We start from the raw sequence: 19,299 nt of genomic DNA on the forward strand, positions 1-19,299 counted from the left end.
TATTTTACAGATAAAGAACAATAAATTGAAAACAAATGCACTTACCTGCACAAGTTTCATGACAGAATGGTACAAAGATAAACTAACAGCTAAATTGCAATTGAAGTTCACTGCAGAGTGCCCAGGTACGAACTGAGGAAAATCCGACCCACACGGTAAACAAAACATAATGTACACTAGACGGCCCCAATAATCAGAACATGCTAGGCATGGCGTCGGCCATCTGCTGTTTCCCAAGCTACCACACTTGGTGGGACAGGAGTACTGAACATGTTAATGTTACTTTTTACTGTGTTCACTGCTCCACTGCCTTCTGAAATACTGCAACCCCGATGTTCTACCCGTCCCCAAATAACAATTGCAGTGCTAAAAGTAAACTGCTATAGATAGGTAATTAGGCTATCACAGCAGTGCATACATATTTTTAGCTTACCATAATGCTAGTGCAAGAATCAAAATCGGTTTACTATTCGTTCTTGTTACAAACTTACCCATAATTAGAAACTATCCCAACAGCACACAGCACAAAAGCAATAAACAGCAGCACTTGCATTAAATTCAACTGCAAGTAATAACTGAACTGATTAACAAAACAACTGAGCTCAAGTAAGGCTAACAATGTACAGTAGTTTGTTTTGGCTAGAGAAGGGTTGGGCAATAGCTGATAATGCTATCAATATATAGAGTTTAAATCTATCGATAGCATTGTTCACTATCAACACATTAATATATTTCAGTTTCATTACATGGCAACTAGATCGTGTGTAATTTCATTTAGGTGATGGGGTGAGGGCATCATAACCCGCGCTTTGTCTATGGTCTTCACTGGAGGAGTTGCACGGCGACCATCGCTCAGTTCAGTCCCACGTGTAAAGTCCCTGTTTATAAGTTCACAAAATATGTTAGTGATTTTTATTGAAATTTTTAACTGCATCATGAGTGCACATTATTAGTGATGCATTGCAATGGCCAAAATGAACAGTCGCATTTGTGATGGACATAGTCAACTGTTGTCATATATGTTATTTTCACTAAAAGTGTTAATGGCATGAGATGTAGTTTGCATAACTCAGTTTACTGCTCAGAATTTTTATGAGAAAGTATTGCTCAGCATTACTGGAGTTGTGTGGCAGTGATTTACATAAATGACTGGCTGTGAAATCTTTCTGTGTAATAACTGTGCTGTGGCAAGACTTATTCCAGCTCTGAACAAAACATGGCATCCCTTAATGCAAATAAGGTGCTCTTTACTGAAAAGCAGACTTTCTTTTCCTATAAATAAAATTGTTGCAATACCACTTGATAAATGAAGCCTCGCTCAGGTGCTGCCTTCTGCAGCAAGAGAGCTACAATTTTTAAAAGACGCAGGGTGAGGTCTAGAAACTCTGCCAGGTGTACCTGACACTGTACATCAACTACAGCTCTCAGGTGCATGGCCAAAGTGTTACAACGAGCCACAGCTTTCAGAGTGAAGCTGCTGTATACTTCAGGTTTACATAGTTGTCAACCTTGAAAATCAACAGCGTTGTAGAGGAGTTGCAACTTGAGTGCTGGTACAGAAGCTCATGTTTCATCTGTTATTGCATGTTTCAAGTGTTTTGTGTAAATATATTTTTGTTGGCAGTAATTTACTCTCTGTAGAAACGAATATTATTGTTGAACATTTGCCCAATGTTAAAGTCATTTCAATTCCATCTACAACTGGATTCACATAAATTGCAGTTTAAATATGGCAGGTGTTCACATGAAGTTAACGTATGTGGTACACATTCCCATAGTTGGCAGCATGTCAAAATCTGCTGCCCACTCACCAGTATCCTCCTCACATTTGTACTAGAGCTCAGCCAAGTTGGTGCAACTGTTCCCCTTCCCACCCTTCCAAATTTCTTCAAATTAAATCTATGCCAGACTTCAATTGCCAAAGCTTCATCTGTAAACATAAGACATCTCCTAGATTAACCTGTTACACAACATAAAAATGATGTGTGGAACAATAGTTTAATCTATGAATGTAAGATGATCCTGTATTATTCAAATGACAAATTTGGGAACAACCTCATCTTATAGACAAGTAAACACGGTAATGTGTGGTACAGGATCATACAGAACAAAATTACAGTAGCACAGATACTTTCATGCCATAAGAGGAAGAGGTCCCACACTTGTGGGACAACCTATGCTCTGCTGGTGTAGGGTTCCGGCAACTTGTTCACAAAACAGTTCAGCCTTGTACAACATATACAACAGTCTGAAAGTGGTTACAGTTGTTGTTTATGGCAAATGTTGCCAGTTAGAGCACCATTATGGTTATATGCTGAAAGGTATCTTTATCATGCCAAGCTCTCATAATCTGTCTTTCTAAATATTTTCAAAAGATTCAAAAAACTATGAGTGTGCAAAAGAACAGCAACTGATGAGAGAAATGCTACTAAAACTTTAGCAGCAGTTACACACAGCCCACATCACAATGAGACAGGTTTGAATGAGTGAGTGGGATCAGCCAAAGGTTCTGCAAATACTAAATTCCAACACATTACATTCTAGCCACATTTTACTTCAACAATAGCTTAATGGCAATGTATTTGAAAATTAGTTACAGTTTTCCAAATGGTGCCTACAAAAACTGATGTGGCATTTCCGTTCATGATTTTGTTAACAGATGGAGCATCTTTTAGAAACCATGGCCAAATTAATACAATATACACTACTGGTCAGCTGAAAATCCACACTGACTGAAAGTGTTTAAATAATGAGCTCATTCAGTCAACGTGTGGTGCAGGCATTTTAAGAGTCGCATCTGCTACAACCCTGGACATAATACCTGGATACGCATCATGGCAGCCATGAATGAAAACAACAGTATACTTGGGAACAATGAATGCTTGTTGGTCTGTGGTTACTGTTTGTCAATTATGTTTTATTAGTGCCTTTGCATGCCGAACCAGCCATCTCAGAGTGAGCTACAACTCACCCATGCCCAAGGGATGACTGTCCGGGCTGATCCCGACATTGATGACCTACCACCATCATCTAATGTAGCACACAATCCATGGGTAGTTACAGACCTAACAGATATGCCACTGCACTTATTGGGAAACATCACACTGAACATAAGGCAATTCATGTGGTACCAACATGAAGGACATCCGGCCCATTCCACACAGATAATTACATACCTTCGTAACAGAACATGTGGAGACTGTTGGATCAGTCATTCAGGAAACACAAAATGGTCAACACTCGCCAGACTTTATATGTAGGGAAAATTAAAACAAGTGATCTGCAAGGAAATTCTGACAACTCCAAAATATACGAAATGCCATATACAAAGGCCTGTGTTGCAATATACCAAGGTGCAATTGAACATGTATTAATATCTGGCTGGAGGTACTTTACACCATGTACTGATGCTTGAGGTCAACATCCTGAGCACTTGATATTACAGTCATAATAATTGACATGTGAACCACACCTAAGTTACATGTCTGCTTACATTTGGTACAACAGAGAAAACATTTGTGGGACCTCATCTCCTAACAGAAGGGCAGTGGTTTGTGGCACAGTTATCTTGACACTACCTGATAAACTTCTACTCATGTTATGTCACTGCATTCCTCTGCAAAGGCTCTTTCCAATGCACAGAAAAAATATATAATACCATTAAAATAAAAAAGCTTATGTCATAGTGTGGGAGATATTTACATTAAACATTACTTGTGTATGTCAGAAAATTCACCACATCGTCCACTATACATTAGCAAAAGCTGCACCTCTATATATTTATTCATTCTGGATATATTTTGGGTGGCCTGTCTTAGCTGCCTCACCTTGTGTATTACCATTCAGTCAATAGATGCAGTAAATTTTCCCTCTAATGGTGAATGATTAATGAAGAATGTCCGATGATGCTATCACACTGCAATTTACATTAATACAACTGACAAACTGCAGGGATGGATTCATGACTGGAAACGGAGGAAAAAGGTCCTATGAACATGTGCCCTGAAATGCATTGTTGGCATGGTAGATGGCACTGACGAATGAAAGTTACTCTGACTATGTGCTGTGTGTTCCTTGTGTTTTGTAGGCAATGCAACTGACAACATACTGTAAGCAGCAGAATGATCTGGTGTTCATGCCAGGAAGAAGTCAAGATGGTGTTTGTGTATGGCCAAGAAGAAGAAAATGACTGAGAGGCAGCACGACTATACTAAAACAAGTACCATTGCAGACACCAACCACATCACACAACATTTCAACTCCCTGCAAATTTATCTGTCTGTAGGACCAGTGATCACACAAACACCCAAAAAGGACTTGAAATCTTGTGTACTTTGGTTGATGTCTGAGAGGGTACTTATTTTAGTATAGCTGTGCTGCCTCAACTGTTTCCACCCGTCCCTGTAGTTTGTTGGTTTTTTTAATGTTCGCCCTTTATATTCAGGATATTTCAAAATCTTCACATAAAACTTATGGTAGTTATAGATCACAACATGGGGAACAACTTTTGATAGAGACAAAATGCTCACTGACGCTTCCTGGTGATGCTAGACACCTTTTATTATTACCTACGCCCCTGAGAGGTGGCAGGGAGTAGGGCTTCTGTGGCCTTCATATGCAAGTGTGTTGCCCATAATTCAGTCATCTGGTATGCATGGAGAGGGGTTGGACAGGATTCTAAAATATCTTTCTCTGCCAAGAGACACTCATTCTTAAGGTTTTCTTGTTGACAGTCACTATCAATTTACATAAGTAGGTAGTACACAGATGCAGCACATCTAGTTAGTAAAACCTGCTAGTCTGGCGCATAATCTTGTCTTTCAAGGGCTGCGAATTCAATAAAAGGATGCTTAGGGTCACCAGGAAGCAACAGCTAACATTTTGTCTCTAATAAAAGTTGTTCCTCATGTTGAGACCTATCAAACCTAGGCATTTGATGCAAAGACTTTGAAACTCACAGTACTACAAGTAACGGTCTCAGCTTTCCTTCCTGGATGCCTAGCCTAGTCTTAATTGTTGATACTTGTGAAATAAAATTTTGAATGATATTTTGCAATGCATTACTCCTACTTTTGCATTTCTAACCTATCATATGATCTATGATATAATAAACATAAAACATACCATAATTCAAAGTTCCTCTTTCAATTAGACTTAAAAAACTTCACAATTAACAGTAGTCTTCTATTAAATTATGTACCATTTTTCAGTGAGAAGTATTGCAGCAACATGGACAATGGAGGCAGTCGGAAACTGTCCAGGTAGCTTATTAAAGGAAAACAGGGAACAAGAGGAATGGAAGAATACTCAATGTATGACTAGGATAACAATGTCATCAGGGTGTTAAAATGTGTCTAATATTTTGAGAGATGGTAACACCCAACAAAACAAGGGTGGAGGGTGGCGAATCCAATAAACATGAGTTTGGAAATGCATCCTTTCTGCAACCTGTACATTTGTTTACAGGAGAGGTTCAACTTTATGTCCATTCATGACATCCATTCTGAGCAATGCATCCTTCTGCCCTTTGGCATAATGAATCACACACTTTGAAACATCCCATTGTTGTCGCCGTTGCTCTAAAGATATGATCATATAATGTCTGGACATCATTGACTGGGGTGGCACAGACTAATGTCTTCTAGTGTCCTCATAACCAAAACTCTGGAGGATTTAAGTCTGGGGAACAGGGAGGCCAATGTGTGAGGGCTCCCTAACCAATCCTAGTCCTAAAACACCAATGTGAGGTGCTCATACATAGTGCTGCAAAAATGTTTTTTTTTTTTTTGTTATGGTTTGAGGGCGCAAAACTGCTACGGTCATTTGCGCCCGGTCTGTGATTTAGGGAAAGGTAAACAAACGAAATTGGAAACCAGCAGCAATGGGATCGAAACTCAAAAAAGTGGGGAAACCAAAAACAGAAGGAAAGCTTAAAAAACCACTATAGAAGGGGGTTTGTTTGTCCCCAAAAAGAGCCAAATGACTGACATCGTCTCACTGGCACTAATGAACTCGAGAACGCGATCCAATTGGCTGGCCGCGTGTCATCTGCTAAAATGGAAGATATATAAGACGACAGCTGTAGACGGGCGTGTAACGGAGTAAAATAGAGGCACTCAAGTAAAAGGTGTCGCACCGTCCACAGTTGAGAGCAGTGGGGACAGAGTGGGGACGATCGCCTCTTAAAAGATGTCGATGGCTAAAAAGGCAGTGCCCCATCTGGAGTCTAGTTAAAATTACCTCCTCCCGACTACAAGTTCGGGAGGGAGAGGTCCGAGCACAGGGAAGAGCTTTCACATCCCGCAATTTATTATTGGGAAGTGTCGACCAATGTGCATGCCATAAAAGAGCAACACGACGACATAGAACACATCGGCAAAGGGAATCATGCAAATAGCTGGCTGAAGGAGAGAGACTGCAGCCTTGGCCGCTATATCGGCCACCTCATTTCCACAGATACCAACATGTCCTGGGATCTAGAGGAACGCAAAAGAGACGCCCCCCAAGTGGAGTAAGTGGAGGCAGTCCTGAATCCGGTGGACCAGAGGGTGGACAGGGTAGAGAGCTTGGAGACTGAGGAGAGAGCTCGGAGAATCTGAGCAGATAACATACTGTATCCGCTGATGGCGCCAGATGTATTGGACAGCCTGGAGAACAGCGTAAAGCTCCGCAGTATAAACCGAACACTAGTCGGGAAGCCGAAATCTGTTTGGGGTGTCGCCCAACAATATAGGCACTCCCAACACCAAACGATGTTTTTGAGCCATCAGTGTAAATAAATGTGGTATCCTTCATTTGTGCGCATAGAGCAGCAAATGCCCGATGGTAAACAAGAGAAGGGGTACCATCCTTGGGAAACTGACAAAAATCACAGAGCAGGCAGGTCCGGGGCCAGAGCCAAAGCGGTGCTGTACCCCAAGTTGTCAAGAAAGTTTTAGGAAAGTGGAAGGAAAGAGAATGGAGCATTTGACGGAAGCGGACTCCCGGTGGTAGTAAATCCAAGGAGGCGTCGAAAAAAATATCATGGGCCGGATTAGCAGGCATGGAAGACAGATGGCTAGCATAACGACTCAGAAGGACAGCTCGCTGATTGGACAGCGGAGGTTCAGCAGGTCAGCATAAAGGCTTTCCACAGGGCTGATGTAAAAAGCTCCAAACACTAAACGTAATCCATGGTGGTGGATAGAGTCGAGACACCGAAGAATAGACGGCCGAGCAGAGGAGTAAACTATGCTTCCATAGTTTAATTTCGAGCGCACTAAGGCGTGATAGAGGCGGCGAAGGACCACTCGGTCCGCTCCCCAGGAGGTGCCATTCAAGACACGGAGGGTGTTGAGGGATCGCAGACAGCGAGCCAAAAGATAGGAAACGTGGGAGGACCAGCACAGTTTTCTGTCAAACATAAGACCCAAGAATTTAGCGATGTCGACGAATTGAAGGTTGACTGGTCCTAGATGTAAGGAAGGCAGAAGAAACTCCGTACGATGCCAAAAATTAACACAAACGGTCTTACTGGAGAAAAGCAGAAGCCGGTTTCGATGCTCCAAGAGTGGAGGCGATCGAAACATCCATGAAGACGTCGTTCAAGAAGGCTGGTCCATTGAAAGCTGTAGTAGATCGCAAAATTGTCCACAAAGAGGGAGCCTGAGACACCAGGAAGGAGACAATCCATAATTGGATTTATGGCAATGGCAAACAGTTCAACAATTAGCACAGAGCCCTGGGGTACCCCGTTTTCTTGGGAGAAAGTACGGGAGATAGTGGTGTTCACCCGCACTTTAAATGTGCACTCTGCCATAAATTCACGAAGAAAAAGGGGCAGCCGACCTCGAAAGCCCCAAGAGAACAGTGTGCGGAGGATGCCTGTCCTCCAACAGATATCGAATGCTCTCTCCAGATCAAAAAATATTGCTACTGTTTGGCGTTTCCGGAGAAAATTGTTCATGATATAGTGGAGAGAGCAACAAGATGGTCAACTGTAGAATGATGGTTTCGGAAACTGCATTGGGCAGGTGTTAAAAGACTGCGGGACTCCAGCCACCAGGCTAAACGGCAATTCACCACACACTCCAAAACCTTATATACGCTACTCGTGAGAGAAATGGGGCGATAGCTAGAGGGGAGATGTTTGTCCTTCCCAGGTTTCTGCACAGGAACGATGATAGCTTCCTGCCATCGTCTGGGAAAAGTACTGTCAGTCCAAATTCGATTATGAAGGCGAATGAGGTAACGCAGACTATGGTATGATAAATGCAGCAACATTTGGATGTGGATTCCATCCGGTCTTGGGGCAGAAGAGTGGGAAGAAGAGAGTGCATGTTGGAGTTCCCGCATGGAGAAAACAGTATTATAGCTTTCGCGATTTTGAGGGGAGAAAGCAAGAGGTTGCACTTCCGCTACACGTTTCTTCGGGAGAAATGCTGGCTGTTAATTTGAAGAGCTCGAAATCTCAGCAAAGTGTTGAGCCAATGAGTTAGAGATTACGATGGGGTCCACTAATTTATCATGTGTGACAGTGAGCCCAGAGACTGGGGAGAAACTAGGCGCGCCAGATAACCATCAAATCCGATGCCAAACTTCCGAGGAGGGAGTGAAGATGTTAAATGAGCTAGTAAAGAAGTCCCAGCTTGCCTTCTTGCTATTGCGGATGACACGGCGGCATTGCGCACGGAACTGCTTATAGCGGATACAGTTGGCTAAAGTAGGATGGTGTCTGAAAATGCAAAGAGCACGTCGCCGCTCACGTATTGCGTCACAGCATGCCTCGTTCCACCGAGGAACTGGGGGGTGCCGGGGAATTCGGAGGTGCGAGGTATTGAACGTTCCACAGCTGTAAGAACAACTTCGGTAATATGAGTGACCTCATCGTCGACGCTAGAAAAGTGATGATCATCGAATGTCGCTAGAGACGAAAAAAGTGTCCAATCGGCTTGGGCAAACTTCCAGCGTCTCGGGCGCATATATGGCAGTTGTGGCTGCAATCTAAGGACACATGGAAAGTGGTCACTCGAGTGTATATCAGCAAGAGCGAACCACTTGAAGCGTCGAGCTAGCGGAACAGTACCGACCAAAAGGTCCAAATAAGAGAAATTTGTCGTGGAGGCAGTGTTGAGGCAAACAACAGCCACTTGGTGGAAGATGTCTATCAATAGTGAGCCGCGCGGACAAGGATGCAGAGATCCCTAAAGCGGGTGGTAGGCATTGAAGTCCCCAACCAGCAAATAGGGGGAGCGGAAGCTGACCAAGAAGATGAAGGAGATCAGCTCATGCCATTGGTGTGGATGACAGAATGAATACAGTACAAAGAGAGAAGGTGTATCCAGAAAGGGAAAGATGGACGGCGACAGCTTGGAAGGAAGTATTTAAGGGGATTGGGTGATAATGGAGAGAATCACGGAGAAGAATCATAAGTCCTCCATGTGCTGGAGTGCCTTCAACAGAAGGGAGATCAAATCAGACTGACTGAAAATGGCGGAAAACAAAGCGATCGTGGGGATGCAGCTTTGTTTCCTGAAGACAGAAGATGACCAGCGAGTAGGATCGTAGGAGGATCGACAATTCATCCTGATTGTCTTGAATGCCACGGATATTCCAACGGATAATGGACATAGGATGGACAGAAAATGGAAGAATGTGACCAAGGTTGCCCTCGTCTCAACGACTGCTCAGAGCTTGCGATCGACAGTGTGGAACGGCATTCAGCTGAAGGCAGAATATCCTGATCCATAGGTTGTTCGGGAGCAGCTGCTGCCATCAGCGATCGGCCAGTTGATCGGCCACCAGCAGTGTGCCTCGGCGACATAGAAGACAGCCAAGGGCAGTTACTGCCAGGTGGAGCTGTAGATGAGACACGCCGTGGCGGAGAAGGAGAGGAACTGGGTTTCTTATTAGCCTTCTTGGAAACAGGACATTGAAATGAAGGAGGAACCGATGGATGTGAGTAGGCTCTTTTTTGGAAGTCCGGGTGTCTGACTTTGGGGTTCAAGATTTAGCAGAGCCCGATGAAGGGTGAGCCATAGAGTGAGCAGGCGGGAATGGGGAAGTTGAATGGGCGATCGTTGCGCTGGCCGATCTGAGAACTGTGGCACTAAAGGTGAGATCACAAGTCCGCGTGGCTGCCTCCTTTGTTGGCCGAGGAGAGGCAAGGACAGTGCTGTATTTACCTGTGTGAGGCACAGTGGGCTTTCGACTGGCAAATAACTTTTGAGCAGCAAAGGTTGACTCCTTTTCCTTCACTCTGATTTCCTGAATGAGCCGTTTGTCTTTAAAAATGGGCAATCTCTAGAGGAAGCAGCGTGGTCACCCATACAGTTGTTGCAACGAGGGGATGGAGGTGGACAAGCACCCTCATGGGCATCCTTGTCACACGTAACACATTTGCCCGGATTGGAACAGGACTGGCTGGTATGATTGAACTGCTGACACCGATAGCAACGCGTAGGGTTTGGGATGTAAGGGTGAACGGAAATTATCTCATAGCCCGCTTTTATGTTCGATGGGAGTTGAACTCTATCAAATGTCAAGAAGACCGTACGGGTTGGAACGATGTTCTTGTCAACCCTTTTCATGACTCGATCATCAGCCGTTACGCCCTGGTCAGACATGTAGTTTTGAATTTCCTCATCGGACAATCCGTAGAGGGAGCATGTATAAACGACCCCATGTGATGAATTTAAAGTGTGGTGCACTTCCACCCGAACAGGGAAGGTGTGTAGCAGTGAAGTACGAGCAATTTATGTGCCTGGAGGGCACTGACTGTTTCTAACAACAAGGTGCCATTTTGTAATCAGGAACAAGACTTTACAGAACCTACAATTGCATCGACAACTTTCTTAATAATGAAAGGGTTGACTGTGGAGAAGTCTTGACCTTCGTCTGACTGAGAAATAACAAGGAACTGTGGCAATGATGGAAGAACTGTCCGTGGCTGAGACTCATTGAACTTACGCTTGTGAGCAGACATAGTAGATGATGAGGAAACCATTGCGGAAGTACCCCCATGATTACCGGCGTCTCCGATGGCGCGCTCCTTCCTTGTGGGGGCCCTCTCTGAGGGCACTCCCATCTTAGGTGATTGTTCACACTTCAGGTCACACCTCCCGAGAAACGGACGGAGGAACCAATCGGCACTTTCGGAAGGTTACCAGGGGGTACGTACGTGTCCTCCTGTCTACCCGGGGAGGGGAATTACACGTTACCCCATCACCAGCTACGAATGTGAATGTGTGGGTCAGCCTTCAGACACGCACAGGGAGGAAGAAAGAGAAAAGGAGGAACAAAGAAAGCGAAAGGAAAGAAGAGAGGTCTAAACTCCGCAGCGGAGAAAAGGGTAAAGAGGTAAGGAAAAGAGAAGGACAAAGGAAGGACAAAGACTTGCCAGCAGAGAAAGCGAAGAGGACAGACTGTTTTACAGTTTCGAGTGTCCGTCTCCAGATGTATGCACTAAACATACTCCCACAGGGGGGGAAAGGGAAGGAAAAAGGCGGAGGTGAAAAGGGGGGGTGGGAGGGGGTGAAGGTGGGGGCTGTGGAAGGATGCGGAAAAGGAAGATATGCAGCCTGGAAAGGAAGGAGGGCCACATTAGCTCAGGGTCCTGTGCTCACTACGCATGTATCCAGAAAAGAGTTGTGGACCCCCTAGGAGGCTGCAAAAATGTGCTGGTGCATCATGATGCATGTAAGACAACTGTGGTCTTCGTTGACATGGCACAGCCTTCAAGAAGGTAGGCAACACATTAACAAGCAACTGATGATAATGAGCTCCATTTAACCTTTGGGGTAGGGTGTATGGCTCTATTAATTTATCACTAAGAATGCCTGCCCATATGTTGATGGAGAAATCGTGGTGATGCCCTCTTTCTGCATCTGCATAGGGATTTTTATCAGCACACATGTGCTGGTTCTGGAATTTCACAATGCCATCTCTTGTGAATCCCACTGAGTTGGTAAATACGATCATCAATGAAAACAGTGGATCTGCATCATACTTCTGCAAGAGCCATTGACAGAGCTGCAATCTGCTACAGTAGTTGTCTGGTCTTTGTGTCTGCACATGCTGAAGATGGTATGGATACAGCCATTTTTCATATAATACTGGCCAGACAAGAGGATGACTCATACCTCGTGCTGCTGTCAATCGATACACAATGGTTCCAGGTCTTTCGTCCTGTAAATATAGCACATGCTCCTTCATCTGATGTGTGCAGACTGACAGGCCATCCACTGTTCACCTTGTGGGGTGCTAGAGAACCTGCGTCCTTGAGACGTTGAAGCAGTTGACTGAACAGCTTATTGGATGGTACTCTGTAGCATGGATATTTTTCCATGTAGAGGGCACGGGCTCACAGGCTACTTCCATTTCTTAACCCATAGCAGAAAATTATGTCTCCCATACCACTCGTAGAGTAGTATGCTTCCATTGCTAACATGCGAAAGAGAAAAGAAAATATACTGAACCATTAGTGTACAGGAAAGTACAAAGATCACAATAATAGTAAAAATAAAAATTAAGCTACTTTCATAAGTAGGTACGGCACTACAATATGTACCCAGCACAACATAATTGCCTGCAGACTACCCAATGCTTGGACTGATGTGAACACGAGAGTACATTGATATAGAGTACATATAAAGTAGTGAACCCTGTTGATGGGTCATTGAGGCAATGACTGCGCCCATACAGCATTTGTTTCCTCAATGTTTGCCTTATCTGACTTGGAGATGGATAAATTCACAACCAAACTTCTTCAGTCACCACAGATAAGTGTAAAGATCTCAGAAAGTAAGCATTTCTGAATCCATGTTTATTGGACTTTTTTCTGGTTTTGATGGTTACTACCATCTCTCAAAATATTTGATACTTTTTTTAAACACCCGGTATATCATACTGTCTGCATTGATAGTCAGCAAAAGGCTAAGTTATTACAGTACACAAACAGTCAATGACTCACAACCAATTGAGACAGACAGGTACTAAAAACACATAAGTATAAACATGATGTCAAGAAGTAGTTAAGATCTGCATATTCATTAACTGAACAGCTAAATTTAGACATGGGTATTATACCTGTTATGATGGCAGACACTCTTTATTACAGAGAAAGCAAGGATAACACTATAATCCCTTCATGGTTCACAATTCCAGTCCGTACCAGGTTGTTGTGAATTGTAAAACACACCAAGGGAATAACCCAGATAGTCTAGAGTCAAGCAAATCAGTCAATAATCTGTAGAAAACCAATAAAAATGTAGTCTAATTGAATAGCTAGGTCATGAAAGTACTGTGTAAGCAAGGAAGAGGCTTTAGCACAGCACAATTCATAGTATCTTGTGGAGGTCCAGTGGCCCGATTTTATCTCTAGTTTTACATCAACAGCCAGACCTATGCGGCAGCCTGCTATTATTCCACAAATTGCTTTCTGCTTCTTCTTGTCATTCCTGGTATTGCCTTTGAAGTTAAAGATGATGTTGTTGTTATTGTTCTTCTTCTTCTTCTTGTAACTGTTGTTGCATTTGAAATTGCAGTTGTTGCTGTCATTGTTGTACCTGCTGTTGCATTTTAAGCTGCAGTTTTTGCTGTCACAGTTTCATGAATGTCAGATCCATGATCACTGAACTTTGTCTGTTGTTCTCACACATGCTAAGTCCAAGTCCTCGTTGCCAATATTACACCTGCTAAGGTGCAAGACAGAAAATATGGACACACTGTAATCATTTGATAGTTCACAATTCCAGTTCACATCAGGTCATCAGGAACTGCAGAACATAATAAGAAAATGACCCAGATGGTCCTGAGTCAAGTGAATCTGACAACAACCCATAGAACGGCAACTGAAAATGTAGTCCAGGTGAAATCCGGTTAACAGTCATGTCATGAAGGTATGGTGTAAGCAACAAGAGAGCATAGCACAGCAGAATTCAATGAGTTTTGCAGTGGCCTGGCAGCCATGTTATATCTCTGGCTTGACATCAGCGGCCATGCCCATCTGAGAGCCTGTTGGCACCTCTTGCCACCAACTATAGGAGACACTGGCAATAGAAATCACAGGGTAACAACCTCGCTATCAGATGCCAAGGATGTAGCAATGGGTGCTAAAATGTCTTTCTTGAAAATAATGCATTAAAAACTTGCACAAGCTTAACAGCCTAACTGGAACAATGCTTTAGAATACACCTGTAAAACAAGAACAGCTGCCTATATGCTCTCCCGACTTTAAATAGTTCAGCACAATCCCTGAAAACTATATACTCTCGAAGAAAAACCATATGAAAATGTGTGCTTGCCGACTTGTGTGTGGGTACTGCTTGGTTTTATTTTCATTGTTAAAATCATCTGGCTGTCAGTGCTCATAACTGAGTACAAACAAATGCTATACAATGGAAACATACAGTAATCAGAAAACAATCCTCCCTATGTGGATTGTGGGTGTGATGTCTTTTGAAGTGGTCCCCTGCATACTTACTTAGTTCTTTCTTTCTTTCTGTTTAATATCAGGACATCGAAATTTTGGCAGCAACAAAGACTATGTTGTTGGGCCATTTGTTATTAGCTTACAATAGTTTGTTTTGTTGTGCAATTCCCTTTTCTTACTGTATGATTTATAGTGCTTTACCTTTCCCTTGTATGCTTTCCTCTTTGTGCTATCTCTAAAACTTTTCTCCATTTTTGTTTCTTCTGCCGTATAACTTACATTAATCTTTTATGATTCATTTCTTTCATAGTAGTTCATGCCAGATTCATCTCAGTGTTTACTCTTTCTCAAAGCTAGTGTCCTGGTCACATTCAAAATTCTCTCTCTACCTTCAGCCCCAAACCTATACCCTTTAAATATTGAATAAAGAAATCATTGGTTGTATAAGTCTGTTCTTCTCATACTTCTCACATTATCAGCATTATTACATTGTCTTATTCCAATATACACAAGCATTTTACCCATTTTAAAACTTTTATAATGACATAGACTGCAGATGCGGTCATAAATTCCATAACAAACATTTTAAAAAATAGAAAACGTATTTTTAGTGTGTTACATGTTCTATATAACGACCTTCAACAGAAACCTAATAATACAGAGCTCATATGAGAGCATGTGGTCCCGGGTTCGATTCCTGGCAGGGTCATGGATTTTCACCTACCTCAAGATGACTGGGTGTTTGTGCTGTCCTCATCATTTCATCACCATTCATGAAAGTGGCAAGACTGGACTGAGCACTGATTGGAAATTTGTACAGACACTGATAACCACGCAGTTTAGTGCCCCACAAACCAAACATCATCATCATCACCATCATCATAATCATATGAGGGCAATGTTGAGAGTTCTTAGGTTGGCTGTGCACGACTGTCAATTCTTGTTTCTCAGCATAGTCTCCTTTTATAAAGAAAAAGAGTATAATGTTCCGCCAGTGCCTTCCTTCAGGCACTTTGTCCCGTGTTATTACATTGAACAGTTTCCATTCCTGGAATGGAAGTCTGTAAGCTCTGACTATTTATAGCGACCATAATTCAGTATCCAACAGTGACTCGGATTCACTGTGTAGCCCGAGTATCAACAGGGATAACACGTCAGAGATACTCGGGCTCCATAGAACAGCTACAGCTTATGATGTTGGGAGGCGGAGCAGCTCCAGAAAGCATGTCAGCTGGCGCCGCACTCTGACACGAGTTTATCACAAACTACCATGGCTCGGCTCTGGTTAGCCAGTCTCACAATAGTCTCTAAAGCCTTTCATTATACGCCAATGAATAGTTTGTGATATGGATTACTCCCCTGATTGTTTACACTGAAGACAACTGTGAAATGCTCTGAATTTGTTTTGCTTATCTGTTCATTTTGTTAATACCACTGTCATTTGCCTCTAGAATCACCTGTTTTCATTCAGATGGTCTCTATGTTACCACCAGTGCAAGTTACCATTAACTGTGTTCTCCCTATACTTTGAACTCAGAACATTTTCTCATTACACACACTTTTAGATTTGGGAATAGATATGAGTAAAATACAATCAAATCTGGTGGACAGGGTGCATGTACCAGTAATTTGTAGTTCAGTTTCCACGATTTTCAACACAGCCAAGCATGTTCCTCAAGAAAATATTATTGAACTCTTTTGTAATTATTTTTTTTTTTTCATTCTGTTGCTGCATAAGACTTGAGGTTGCTGGTTTCTGACAGTTTCTGATCCTCTTCAGACCTCACACCATGATTGTAGGCAGTGGCAGCGAACGGAGTAGGTGTTATGAACTCCACAAACATCAACTGCTCACTTTCCTGATAGACAAGACTGAATTCACATTTTTTGGTGCAAGGCCACCAGCCTCCACCATCTGCTTTGATCACTATTTTATCTGGCCCTCATCCACAGCAAAAATAGGAGCACAAAATCTATTTCGTTAATGTTAAAATAGTCAAAACATGGCCGAGAAATTCATTTTTGTAATTGTTTTAGTCAGTATTCAATAAATGTGGCACCCATCTAGCACAAACCTTTCTCATTGTTAGTTCATCACATACAATGTTTTGTATTATTTATTTTGATGTACAAACGGCACCATTTTAGACACCTTTACTTGTCAATTGTCCAATACCTTATTCTGACTTTCTACTAGTTTCACCTGGTATTGCCATTCAATTGTTCTTTATGTGATCATCTTCAAGTGAAGAAAAGCTATGTTTGAATTCAGCTGACCACTTCTCAATTATTGACAATTAAGGAGACGACCTTATACACATCTTCACCAATCTAGGACATATTTACATTGACAATAAAGTGATCAAAGCAAGCAATAATATGACTGCACAACATTACAATTTACCCGTTTGAACAAAACATTAATACTATAAAAAATATATTCAATACTATTCTGGAAATCAAGTTAATGCCTGACTTACATTAATACCATCTCTGTGCTAGACCACAAATTTTTCCGCATTGCCATCATACATTCTCTAAAACACATTTCTTAATAAATCATCTTCAGCTAGCATGCCAGACTTTAAAGTGATGAATATCTTTGTAAAATTTATCTTTCATGCAACTTGAAAAACTGAAATACCTAAAATGGAACATGACACTAAATCTAAATCTGGTCAGTGCTTAATACTGTAATTTAATTCTGCATCACAAATTGTCCCAGAAACAAGAGAGACTGTAGCCAATCTTACTCAGCACATTTTCCATTCAGACACCCACTATTTGATCAAAAGCGTCTGCACACCAATTACATGACATAAATATGGAATATATCCACCCTTCACCTTTATGATACCTTGAACTCTGATGAGGTGAGTGAATAACTGCGGAAGAATGGAAGCCCAGTTTTTCTCAAGAACCTAAACCAAAGAAGGCAGTGATGTTGGGTGTTGTAACCCATCACACAGGAATTCCACAAGTTTCAAGTCACGACTATGGACAAGCCAGTGCACTATAGGACTGATATTGTCCACAAACCATTGTCTCACAGGTGTTGTGCATTGTCATGCTAACACAATACATCATCATCTTCAAACTGTTGCTCTACTGTGAGGTTGAACACAATGCTATAAGACATGTTCATTTCCTTCAGCATTTAGCATTTCCTGGAGTGCAAAAAGGGAGCTATGCCCTAACCATGAAAAACATCTCCATCACTGTTGACACAACACATCATAGCAAGTAACATGTAACATTCTCCACGCACAAACCCTTCCATCAGATTGCCACAGAGTAATGTAATTCACCGTTCCAAATCACCCATTTCCAGCCATCTGCTGTCCAGTGGTCGCACCCTTTACATCACTTCAGGTGTTGCTTAGCACTGGCTACAAAAATGTGTCACTTACAAGAAGCTGCACGACCATTGTACCCCATCCTTTTTAACTCCCCGCATATAGACAGTGTGCTAACAGGCTACTGATAGCAATTAGTTCCTTCCACTGATTTCATGCAATTTATTACAATCACCCCTCTAATACTTCATGGTCCCTGTCTGTCAGTACATAGATCTGCTAGGTCTTGGTTTAGCTGTGGTTGTTCCTTCGCATTTCCATTTCATAATCATATCACCAACAGTCACCTTTGGCAGCTTTAGAAGGGTTGAAAATTCCCTGATGGCTTTGTTACTCAAGTGACATCTAACGATTAATCCACGTTTGAAGTCACTGAGCTCTCCTGACTCACCCATTCTACTGCTACTGCTTCACTACTGACAACACAATACTCCCAGCCTCCTTTCATACTGGTGGGTCCTCCTCTCATGATATCTAGTGGTCAATTCCACATTACATAGGGGTGTCAAGATATTTTTGATCTGATAGTGTACTGGACCCTGACAAACAATAATTCTAGCACTAATATGCGAGCACCGTATTTCCACGGGAAAGGGTTCCTTGTCCTTAGTTTATCATAAAATATAATTACCATCCTTCTCAACTTCCTAGAAGTAAGTACGTTGTCACTGGACAGTAGATTGACACTGAGGCATTACAACTTGTCAGTTTTTATGTAAAACATAATATCTAAATACCATAACCATCATTTTTAAGTGACAATCTGCCTCCTTTAGCTTCTACCCCATTCACATATATCATAATAGTAAACACAGTTATCATCACCAGTAATGTTTATTAAGTTTCAGCAGGCATTTTAGTGAGTGCTCTGTCCTTTCCTCTTACATTCTAAATTCACACTCTAGGTTCACACTATAGGTACTTTAATGTATTACATGCTTATATTTAACAATAGCAAAACTCACCGATAATTATCAACAAATGCTAGTTTCTCCTTATCCTCTGGAATTTTTCTAACAAGTGCCCAGATTTCTGCTCTTAGTGACTTCAGAGTTCTTGCAACTGCAACAGAAGAACATATGGATATTTTCATTAATCAACAGCTCACAGTCAATATGAATACCGCAACATAAGAATTCTGATGACGATAACCTGTGAATCATGCTACACAAGATAACAAAGTTTCAACTTTGTTCAACATAATATTTTGTTATCGCAATTTTCCACACCTGTCTGAGAATTGGTGTCAAGTTTTGTATCTAATTGATACACCAGAATGAAAAGGCGGCATTTATATTTCTGTATCATACTTCCTAAATCCCATTTATACACACTTCTATTTATAAAGGGAACTTGTAGCTTCAAAACAAAAATATTTGCAGGCCTCATCTACTAGTGTGACACAAAATTATTTCATATTTACAAAGGTGGGCTTGTGTGGCCATTTCCAGCAGAGTCATTTCTTTGAAACCCTCAACATGAAATGCTTCTCTGCACTATGATGCACCAACCTCAAATTATTTAGTGCAAAAC

At 42.0% G+C, this 19,299-nt stretch overlaps 1 protein-coding gene across 1 annotated transcript in view; it reads right to left on the bottom strand.

The window, feature by feature from the left end:
- Positions 1–19,299, bottom strand: part of LOC126298997 (glyoxylate/hydroxypyruvate reductase A-like) — a 108,359-nt gene that overhangs the window by 25,459 nt on the left and 63,601 nt on the right. Inside the window, exon 5 of the mRNA XM_049990623.1 lies at positions 18,732–18,828. Within this exon, the coding sequence (XP_049846580.1) occupies positions 18,732–18,828 (97 nt within the window). The remainder of the gene's footprint in view (positions 1–18,731; positions 18,829–19,299) is intronic.

The sequence above is a fragment of the Schistocerca gregaria genome, chromosome X, assembly GCF_023897955.1.
Source record: "Schistocerca gregaria isolate iqSchGreg1 chromosome X, iqSchGreg1.2, whole genome shotgun sequence".
Lineage (NCBI taxonomy): Eukaryota > Metazoa > Arthropoda > Insecta > Orthoptera > Acrididae > Schistocerca > Schistocerca gregaria.